Here is a 12,114-nt window from a genome sequence, read left to right as displayed (position 1 = left end):
TGCTGGAATTTCCCTCTGCTCTCTTCTAGATCTTACTCATTTCAGTAGCTCCTCCATCCAAAACGGGGGAGGAGGGAACATGGGTGACTGCAATTTCAGCAGTGATCCCACAGCATTCCCACACCCCTTGCCAATATAAACAACAATCTAAGATTGAGTTAAATTAACCTGAGGCCAGAATCAAAAGGAGGAGTAACCAGGAAAAACTAAGAGAACATGAAAGGCAAGAACAAAGGATCTCTTTCTTTTTAATGAGAATTATACACTGTGAACATCGTGGTTATTTTCAAAAAAGGGAATTCAAGTGTCAAAGACCCAGAACTATCAAGATCCAGAACTATCCAGTTCTAACTCAAGTTGGGCCACTGATTACATGATGGAAAACAAAGAAAAAACCTAATCCACAAATTTCTTTGAGAGGCCACCATGAGCACTGCTACAAATGCACTGTGTCTTGGAACAGCCCTAGAAGAAATGCTAACATGCTATACTGTGCCATCAGTATTTACATGATGAAGAAGCAGCCACACACTAAATAAAAGATGCTAAGCACAAAGCCCTAAAAACTTTTGTCTTTGCAAGCAGTTGTTTTTATATTTTTGCTGGTGATTATTTTTTAATCAATGCCATCTCTGTGATGACTTGAAGCCCAATTCCTCCATTCTGTAGCAGCAAATTAAGCTCTGTATCTGAAGGGCATCTCAGATTCTATTATTTCACTTTGGTTCATTCGAATACCGTTTTTGCACCAAAGCAAGTGAATTATAGCTGGGTTATTTATAAGAACGGGTGAGGTAGTTGTACAGAATACGGTCTGTAGTATCCACTGTCTTGGCAACAATGATAGATTTAAGCAGCTGCTACTAGAAAACATTAGCTCTGCCAAAATGTCAGATGCTAATGTCTGAAGCAGCTCAATTAAGTTACAAGATGCAATCACTTTGTTCTCCCAGGGATGCAGGCAGGCATATTTCAATCCATGCCTGGAACTGACAGAAGCATTTATGGAAGGAACAGGTCAAAACCAAATTTGAATACATTCAGCTTTACATCTTCACCTTCTTCCCTAAGTCCCAGTTTTTAAGTCACAAGTGATTTAATGTATGATGAGTTCTCAATAAAGCATGCAAAATAGCTGGAGTAGTGTCAGTTTTAATCAGCAATGCAATTAAGGATCCACTCAAGTTCACTTCAGCTGTACAACAAAATGTTTATATAATAAATTATTTTTAACAGGAGCTCAACATGAAGGTTCTCTGTATTTTGGTAATATTCAACAGTGATACATAAAGGAAAGTTGTTGTTACAAGAGCAAATTGTGCTCATGTGTACACTGAGAAAAGAGTGTATTTATCGCATTTTTTTTCACATTATGGTAAATATTTCTTCATAAAGACATTTTTTAAGTCAGAGAACACAATTGCCTTATATAGGCATGTAAAAAGAATTGGCCTATAATTTGTTTTCAAGAAGGATGCAAGAGTAGATGGTACTGTTGATATTTTTCCCTTTCCTCTTCTTCCACAGTTTCAACCTGTTTCTTTGAAATGTCATAATTAAGCAAATGAGATTGTGAATTGTTATCAAGAAAGAAAAAAAATCAAAGTTTATTTCAAACATTTACCTCACCGCAGCCACAGTTACTTTTCCTATGATGAAAAAGAATTAATTGCCAGCAATTTATTCTGAGTGAGAATAATTTGCTGGAATATACCTGGTCCACCCAGGGAATGCATACCTGTATAATGCAGAAACTCAAACTGATGTAGTACTAGCAGGAACACTTGGAACTCTCATACATTTTAAGGCTACAATGAATAAAATACCAGCATGTTTTCATATGGACTGGCTATAAAATTAAAGCAGCAGCTGAAGAAGTTACAACTGAAATATACCATTAACTTGGCTGAGAAACCAAATAAAGCATCATACTGTAACCAGAACCCTGTTTGAAGGGCAGATTCCATTACTTATTCCTAGTGTCTCAAGCAACATTAAATATGCTTTTGAAGATAAATTTAATTAATGCATTATGGCAAAGAAAAGCATCATTCTTTTGTTTAATACTTACTCTCAGAAGCTGCAGGCATCTAGACTTCAAATCAACATTAAAGACATCAACACTCAGGATGAAGTTTTACAATTTGATCATGTAAATGCTTTTTTCTCTACACATAAGTAAATATTTTAGTTACAAGAATGTCCTCAACAGTAATCAAGGTGCATTAGGTTTAGAGTATAAACCTAAATTTCTTTAGTGTGAAATGGAGATGTTTTAACTAAAATTGCTTTTACTGAAATGGTAATTTCACACCAGCTTTGATGTTGTGCTAATATAGATAGATTTTGCAGTACTTGTAGGCCCCTAATAAGCACTCTAGTTTATTTTCCATGCTGGAAATACATAATGAACTGTTTCAAAGGTAAGAATAAGAAAGCATTGTTTTAGGTTGACTCTCCAAAATTGCATCAGATCATTTAGATGTGTGCTACATTCAATGCAATTATGAACATTAATGCCCTTTAACTATAATGTGGGCATAAATACTTTATTAGCTTGCCTTATCATTGATCACTTTATCTAGAAATTCTTTTTAACTTGCACAGCACCAGCAACTTACTACTCCTATTTTATGCTACCAAATGAGAGAAACTGAACAAAGGAAAAATGTATGTGGATCATGAGGAGTCTTTCAGGCCCAGGAGACCCTATCCCATGGAATAATATACCCAGGTAATATCTGGAAGCTTCAAAGATCATAAAGGTTTAGAACAAGAATACATGCTTGTTTTACCTGGTTTCCATTTTTTCTAACAGAGGGACTGACAGATGCTCCCCCCCCCCCCCGTGCTGCACATGGCCTGACTGGTGGAGGCAGCCACACAAAGAGAATCAAGAACATCTGTACACAGGCAGCTGCCTCTGAAATGTTCATACATTACATATAAGTATCCTATGCAAAAAAGCACAGGTTTATAAAGATGCATATGACTTAGGTGCTTGCATTCTTATTTAACTTGAGGAAGCTCTTGTTAGTAATGATGGGCAGAGACTAACCAAAAGGAGCGCACACTGAATACACAAAATAAGCCATGTCAAATGATACAAGAAGAAACAGAGCACGTTAATTACTTAAAAAATAGATAAATGGGGGAAAAAACCTTACCTTAATAACACCAACACACATCTCTTATAAGTTCATTAGCTTGTGCAGTCATATGTGCAAGAGCTATCAGGCTACTTTCATGCAGTATCTGTAAATCTTACAATATCCTCAAGAAAAATAATCCAAAAGATACAAGCAGGTTCTAACCCTGTAGTTAACTATGTCATTTAACAAGGTATAAATTCACAGAAAAGGTAAGGGAGGAAGGTCATCTAGCACAACCTGCTCTAATCAAAACAGGGACGACTTCAAAATCAGATCTAGCTTTGAAGCTGGAATTGGCTGTTGTCATCAGCTACTCTGCTGTTGAAATAAAATTGTGCAGTATGACCTTTGAGTTCTTGTATTTTAATCCCTGACCCTCCAGATAATGAATGCTATTTAACCTTTTGTAGCTGGTAACTTCTGCAGATGTTGGAAAATGACAATTTACCATGTTCCAAAAGTGCAGGTTTGGTTGCTTTGAAAAGGACCAGTAAACTGCAGCCCATCAACGTCAAGAAATCTCACACCTAGTAAATAAAGTGAACACCACAAATGTTGGCAAAAAATACATATTTAGGATATGACAGAATTAAGGTTTCAAGTACAACCCCTCTTGCATCTGCATTATACTACAAATCCCTTAATTATATAGTCACTTTCTGCTCTTTTCCACGCAGTGGACAGAATTAACAACATTCATGCAGTGAGCAACCTTCATGTGATCTCTTCACTTGTATGAAATAAGCTTAGTTACAAAACTTCTATGAACCTTGCTCTGAAGACAGTGAGATCAGCTTGCTCACATTCTTTCAATACTGCTCAGTACAGCAGGATCTCCTCACTTTAAAAGGCAAGTGTGTCTTCAATGCAGGGGTGAGTTGAAGGGTCCATTTTACAGACTGGGAGCCAAGCAAGGCAACATTGCCATAAAAGACATTACCTAAACTTGTTTTTCTGACATCACACATTCAAAAAATCCAACGAACTTGCCATTTCACAGATATTTCCATAATATATAGAAATATAAACACATGCACAAAGGAAGTTACCTATTCACTGAAGTTAAACGGACACATGCTTGGCAAGCAGTTAAGAGTGTTCAGTAATGAAGAACAACAGATTTTAGACATGGAAGTGAGGGCCCATAAAAAACAAGCAGATAATTAATCAGTCATCATGCAAATGGTAGTGGACATCACTTGCCCAGAATCTCTCTGTATAGTGATAAGCCTATATAATAAAGACACATAAAGCTACCCAGGGAATTAAAAATGTGGCATTTCCAGCTGTTCCTTGGAATGTGACTTCAGTAAATATCACCATCAGGGATGTTCAGGGATATATTACCTTAGCCTTCTGGGAAAAAAAACCCAAAAAAACGACACAAAAACAACAACAAAAACCCAAAAAAACTTTAAAATGAGCCATTTTTTCCAGGTGTCATTATACTGTTATGAACACAAAACAGGCCTGGAAATTCTAAGGCTGCCATAAAGACATTTTTCCTCTGAACAGCTGTAGTCTAGTTGTAAATCAACCTCATTAAACCCAGAGGCTTAGAACAAAGACCACATGCCTCTAAGACAAAAGGGATGAAGAAGTCAGAAACAATCCATCTGCCCTGTTCCCTTACTGTCTGCCCGTTCCCTGATGGGTGAAAACTGGCATGGACATTCCCAAGGATGCTGCAGGCAACTCATAGCCCAGGGTGCCTAGATCTCTTCTTTCCCACACTGGAAACCTAGATGATCTCCCAACCCTTGTGCCAACCCCTCACTGCTGCCAGTCATGGGACAGGTCTGTACTTTAACTGCTTGTACCACAGCTGTCACTCTGCAGACAGGCCCACTCCATGTGCCACTTCACCTCCCAGACTGGGTACCTTGCCCAGCTAGTTCCAATACTCTGTCAACCTCTTGATCATCTTCCTACTTTGCCTGCCCAGTAATCCTCTGTCAACCTCTGACTCAGCCTCTTTACCATTTCCTTGTCTCACAAACTTTTCACTTCTATAACATATTCTTGTCTTCAAGTCAAGTGTCCAGTTCCAACCACCTCCTTGTCATCCTTCGAGCAGCCTGCCATCACTTTTCATTCCCACTTTCAACCTTCCCTTCAATACACTCACTATTTTTTTGCCCAGTTCTCTTCGTCCTTCCCAACTCACATCTGCAAGTCAAGACAAAGCTGCCTCAACACTTCCCAGATGCAAGAACAGCTCTCACAGCAGAAGACTTGGATTCTCAGTTCTGGCTCTGCCCAGATACCAACTGCAGGAATAAGTCACTTTAGTTGTAAGTCAGAACTGTAGCAAACTGTGCATGCATGTACATATGTAGCAAACAATCAGAATCTGAGGCAAGGTTGCAAATGAATTCATCAGCAATACTTCAAAAGGCCTATAACCTTGCCAAATTTGAAAATAGAAAGTATTAATTCAAAATAACAAATGCTTGGGTGGTTCCAGCTAACAACAGGCACAGAGTAAGTTTTATACACATACACAAAATCATAGACTGTGCATTCCAGATTAAGGCTCTTTTATGGGTTCCCTTTATTATACAAAATCATCACCTCCCTCAAAACCAGGTCAGCCGTGCACCCACTTTATTTCACCTGGTTTTGCTTATAAACAGAACTCTGATATTTTTTCTGAAGACAATTATATCACCCCTTAAAACAAACAAAAGAAACATTCCAAACCGAGTGATGGCCACACAAGGCTTTAAGAAAAAACTTTTCATGTTTTTTTAACATTTATCAAGTATATCACTGTACTAATCCACAGTGCTCTTACTTCAATAGTTGTGCTCTTCTCTCTTCTTTTTTGATGATCACTATCTTATTAAGCAGGTACAGGAATATATTTCTAAGAGACAAATGCATGTACCACAAAGGATCTCATATTAGTGATTTGACTGTCACTCTTCAACAAGACTGCTTGCCATGTCAAAATCTAAAATTTATTTTCTTCTCCACATTATCAGTGGTTTTGTTTGTTCTCCCATGCATTTGAAAAAAAGCTTTCCTCTCTTCCATAGTTATTTTATGATTGTCTTTATACCTTGCACTTCCACCACATCATCAGTCAACAAGGAGATCATTCACACAAAGAAAATTGTCAGGCCCACAGTAACATTCTTCGCAAGCTTTCCCTTCCTCCTCACAGGTTTTTTTTTTCCTTCTTCTGATGATCACTTTCTTAACTGCAGCTTTCATGTTTGCTCATACAGAACATTAGCACTTCTCAGCCACCCTGCTAACAAGCATTAGGAGCCCTGCTTTCCTACACTGGCTTAAAAGAGAGAAGCTACCAGCCACCCTGAAGAATGCTGCAGTATTCCAATCACTAAGTGAGAATAATTTCAAAAGCAGGAACAAAGCAAGAAATATGCTCAACTGAAGAAAAAAAGCCTTAAAGTGTACCAGTGTTATATAAGTGGGTACACTGCAGGAGAATAATCACCAAAATATAATTCAGAACATTTTTGATACCTTCAAAAGCATTTAAGAAATATTTTTTAAGGAGAAAGATAATTTTAAAAGAGAACATTAAACATGGATGCAGGGAAATGAGTCAGGACATAACCCACTATACCCATTCTCTTACAGTCTACATCACTCAATGGATTTAAAAAAATAAATAAATCACACTTAGAATTTCTTTCATGTCTGCCACTCAGTTATGTACAATGGTATTGAACCTCTACGACTTCGTCCATTTCTCCTGAAGTGCCAGAGCAAATGTAGTATAACTTTATCTCAGTCTACTCAGGAGAATAGATCCTTTTATTCATCTTATTTATTTATCCATGAGCTGCAACACTATTGACATCTTTTCCATCAGAATTCTATGACACCACATTAATCATGCTAACTATTGCATAAGAGATTATGCATATTATGTTTCCAGGTCAAGCTACAATCCCCTATTTGGATGTAATTTTAAAAATGGCAAGCTTTAATTTGTGCATCGTTCTAGTCCAGACACTATGAACATCAGTCTCAGAGAACATTTCCTGAAAATTACAGTTTTGCTACTTCTGTGTAGTTTCTAGTGAATGCTACCAGTACTGATGAGAAAGACTAGCAATCCTTCACAGCAGAAGAACCTATTATTTTACTTTTGTCAAGGGTCTCCAGAAACAAAAGTGACAAAAAGACCTGCCTTTTAAAATGAAGTTTTATAGCTTGGTTTCACAGTTTAAGCTCACTGGAATTAGTTATCTTTTGCCCCACAGCTAACTTTCTACACCACAAATCAATTTCTTGCCAAAAATGCATTCATATCCGATAACAATAACAAAACAGGGAGGAGGCACATTACAGAAAGCAAATGCATTCATACGTTCAGAATGCAGTTAGAGGCTGGAGACAATTAGAGAAGGAAATTCAAAGTATAAGGCATTTCCTGAGGATTAATGAGTGCGTGGTAGTGTTTGATAGTCAAGGGCAGGATGGGTTTTGCAAACAGCACAATTCATTAATCCCCCAGGCAACACAAACTGGGATTCTACTATTTTTTTCCCCCTTTTTTTCTACACTTGTTATTTTCCTTAGCATTTATTTAAAAATTCCATTTACTCTGGCACCATTGTTCTTTCAGAGTCCCATGCTGTCTGTATGTCTGAACACTGCTGCTATGGTAAATGGCACCTATAAAATTATGGAATTAATACGTGGTGCAAAAGGCCAGGAAACTTTTCATGCTTAAAGTTTTTCTTATCTTCTCCTAAAGACTAAAATGTTCTCTGCCTTACACACAGAAGGCTGAGCAGATGTGATCCTTTCCTCTAATTTACAAGCTGCTGGATGGCCTCCATTATCCTAGTGGCAGCAAAGAGAAAACTGAATATTGGAGAGAACAAATTATTTTCAGGCTGCCTTTCAGCTCCTTAGGAAGCCACACAGACTAATGCATTACTCAACATGTCCCAGACCAGCAACTGTCCCCTTCACCTTGGTAACTTTATACTAACCTGTGACTGGTGCATCTATGTCCAGCAAGTTTTTTTCCTGGCGGAGAATTGAAGCTCCCTCTGTAATTATTCTCAAAGCAACGCTCTCTTCCAGTCTCCCCTCTTTCATAAGGTGTGCCTTTAAGATATCCACACGAGGTTTTCCATCATTATCAAATACTTCCTTAGCTGTGAGCCGGTGACTTGGAGGAAATGGGACAGCTGTGTGGAAAAATAAACAACAAAAATATCTGGTCACTTCTTAGAGCAAAGCCTCTACTACTGATAATGACACATTTCAAAAGACATCTCTGCTGCAAAACATTATTTTTCTACTGCCTCTTAAAATTTGTGTTTTAAACTGTTTGTAGATTATCAAAGATACCATTAAACCAAATGTATTCTGCAGGCTACATTATTCATGCATGCAAGAACAAATAATTCACACTTATAAGAAACTGAAAGGACTACTTAAGGCCATATTTATATGTAGATACATTCAAATAAGGACCCAAAAGGCACGGGAATACCAGGAAAAGAAGAGAGTGGAGATTAAGCTGCTCTAGTAGCACTAGAGAACATTGATATAATGCTCCCTTCCATTAAGAGCATAAAATGCACAAACAAGTGCAATATTTAATTTCCCTGCATGGACATGCATAGATAACTACAATTAAAATGCCAAAATCCAAGACAGACCTCTCTCTTAATGACATGGGGTAGGGAGATGAAAGATGTTCTTTCCTGTGTAATAGTTCGCTACACAAGACACATTGGAAGCCCAACAAAGCACTCCTGAGTGCCAAACAGACCATACTCCAGCAAAGGCAGGGCAGACTCAAGTTGGGAATAAATGAATAAATAGGCAGCTTGCCTGAGCAACATGGCAGTGATCAGTGAGCTGCCCACTGCTGACATGTAAGGTCTGTGGCACACAGCAAACTTGGGATGCTCCTGCCCTGGCTCTCCTGGAGCCAGATGGAGCGAGAAAGCTGGGAGGTGATGCCGTCAGCTGCCAGGATGAGGCTGGAGTGTTATCCCAGCTTAACCCCCTTTCACTTGTAGTTCAGAGAGGCATTAGGCACTGCCTGCCTCGTCAGCCACAGGGTAATTATACTGATCCCTACCACAGCTGCAGGAGGGTCAGGTTATTCAGGAGCTCCGAGCAGGGAGAGGACACGTGGCTGGCAGGCTGGTCTCGACCAGCCACATCTGCAGCACAACCCTGACCCTGCCAAAAAGCCTCGTCTCCCACAGAGCGCCTTGCTGGCAGCTCTGCTACACTGGGAGACACAAAACCCTAACACAGCAGATCAACATATCTGTTAGCTTCAATTTTCTTCTCATTTTACAACCAGCATACTTCAGAAACAGCCCACAAATCACACACGTCATTTAAAGCCCAAGCCAAGAACTCACCACTTACACTACCAGAAATAACAGAACAGATAATAAACAACTTCACTTCATGCAGTTATTTTCCAGGTATTTTAAATACAAACATCTTCAAAAAAGGTGCTTCTCTCTTTCTGGTTTTTTTTTTCCTCAATATTTTTTTTTCTTCCTGTTGCCCCAACTCCAGCAGTCCGTTAATTGAAATGGACTAATGAACAGTCTTTGCAACACACTGAAGTCTGAGTTGAACATGGAACAAAAGGGAAAGAAGGTGAAATTGTATCATGTCACGTAGACATCTGAAATTCTCCTGAAGCAATGACACCTACAACAAACAATGAAATTAAAACACAAACTTTAGCGCTAGAAAGCCCTGCCACAGATCTGTGATGATCTCAAAATACAAAAACTCCTGGACTGCTCTCAAGTAGTTTCTGCTTCGAATGGTACTTCTATGATAAACGGTAGGCTGCTAAAGACCAAAAAAAATAAAGACCCTGCTTTGTGCAGCTACTGCAGTTAAGCTTATCCAATAATACTCACAAAAATGAGGTTCTATGCTTTCTCAATATTTCACACACATCAGACCCTCAAAAGCAAGATGGCTACATACATGAGGTATAAACAATTCATTATGCAACACAGAAAAAAAATAATCATTGCAGGAAAAATAAGGGTGAATGAGAACTCGGGAGTTCTCAAAGCCTTCATCTTCCTTACGCAAAAAAGCAAAACCAAAACCCCAGAAGGCTAGGTAGTCCTAATGATCCTGCATTTCCTGCACACAGGAAGGAGAAGAGGGAAAAGTTGTCACTTATCTCAAATCAGTTTGGCTGGGAGAAGCACATACTATTTAGCTTGCATCTCTTTGCAACACAACATCCTCTGCTCTTCCCCCAAAGTATCACAGTGTAAAAACGCATGCAGCATACTCTTATTGAGATGATCATATATGCATGTATGCTGAAAGGAGATTTTTACATTTATAAATGCAGTGCAAAACAGACAAGCAAGCAAGCAAAAAGCTGTGAAAAGCTGAGAAAAACATGGCATACACTGCAGCACATAAGAGCTCTGCAGGCAGATTTCTAGCAAACATGTACTAGTGGCTAATTAAAGAAAAAAGATACTGTTCCAATAGAAGATGATTAATGATTAATTAGCAAAATCATGAGTGACTGAGTAGACCACAAACTGCATCTTCCATTGTGAGATTATTAATTTTGTATGTATACATACACAGAGCTTCCACAGAAAAACAACGTAAGAAATGGTTACAGTCACGTGGAAGTCAGTTGAACATCGTTCTTTACTGGTATCACTCAGAAATGCCTAGATCAACCAAAATCCTTTTATGAATATAATAAACATTTAATTTCATTGCTTTATATACAGCAATGTTACCACCTGATTACACAGGTATCCATTGGCTTCTCTATGCCTGTTTTCTTTTTCCCTATTTTTAAACCTACACTATTAGCTCTTGCAACAAATAACTCTCTCTCCTGATGGTTTTCCCTTCATCAGAAATAAAACTGAGAGCACACAGCAAACACAATGGGAAAAAGCATGGAGCTGGGAGAAAAGTCCACCAGGGAGAGGCAGGAGGAGGAAGGAATGGTGGGTTGAACTGGTAACACTGAGCTCCTTGCAACCACATAGACTATGGGGATGTTTTTCTAAAAAGAGGTGGGAATCTAGTAAACAAAGGCCATGAAAAAGGGAGAGGAAATAAAATTTGAGTGTACACACCATATGTATTTTTATGAAGTTTTGTAACAATGCCCACTACAAGACGACCACACAAGAAAGTCACAGACACTTATCCATTCTCTCTAAAACTTAAAACCTGGACTGGTCTCCACCTCTGTTTACATTTTTTTTTTTTTGTCTTGACACTAAAATAAACAAATGAACAAACAAAACCCCCAACAAACAACTATTCAACATGTGAAATACTACCCTGGTGATTTGGTATTAAAACATGGTGCACAACAAAAAACCAAGAAAAAAAGCAAAGTTCTTAACTCTTAACCTCAGCCTGTCAGTACTATTCTCCTGAGATCAGAAAACACAAGAAAATACTCTTCAACTCCCTTTTTTTTTTTTTATAATCCTTTTGCTTTCAGGTCACTTGAGCATGTTCCAGCAAATGGAGAAAAATATCAACCTGCTATTTTACTGTTCTTGCAGGCTCCTGCAAAACCCATCTTACTGTTAACACAGCCTCTGCAAAGGTCAGATGCATCGCTACTGTTTCTCTCAAATATTAAGCAGCCTCTCTAAAACAAATAAATAAACCATAAAGAGTTGTGCTTAATTAGAGTGGACCACGCGTGCACACATAAATAAAATACAATTATGCGGCATAGCAAGCATTATTTTGCTTATATATTATTCATTTTAAAATGAAGCTGTACACGAAATTAATTACCTCAGAGGAGGCTGCCCTAAGAAAAACTATCTTTCATCGATATTCAAGTTCCTTGCAAATTACCTCCTTCTGTAATGCTTGCCCTGTAATTTCATGTAACTTATGCTGTATATAACTATGTTTATTGCATAACATCCTTCTATGAAAAATAAATACTTTCCTCTTCATTTGTAGG

General features: G+C 38.2%; 1 protein-coding gene across 1 annotated transcript in view; it reads right to left on the bottom strand.

The window, feature by feature from the left end:
* The window catches only part of PPP3CA (protein phosphatase 3, catalytic subunit, alpha isozyme), a 110,143-nt gene that overhangs the window by 95,267 nt on the left and 2,762 nt on the right, over window positions 1-12,114 (bottom strand). Inside the window, exon 2 of the mRNA XM_010003180.1 lies at window positions 8,132-8,332. Within this exon, the coding sequence (XP_010001482.1) occupies window positions 8,132-8,332 (201 nt within the window). The remainder of the gene's footprint in view (window positions 1-8,131; window positions 8,333-12,114) is intronic.

The sequence above is a fragment of the Chaetura pelagica genome, unplaced genomic scaffold, assembly GCF_000747805.2.
Source record: "Chaetura pelagica isolate M959 unplaced genomic scaffold, ChaPel_1.0 scaffold188, whole genome shotgun sequence".
Lineage (NCBI taxonomy): Eukaryota > Metazoa > Chordata > Aves > Apodiformes > Apodidae > Chaetura > Chaetura pelagica.
The sequence above is the reverse complement of the archived record's forward strand: the minus strand, read 5'-3'. Positions and strand labels throughout refer to the sequence as shown.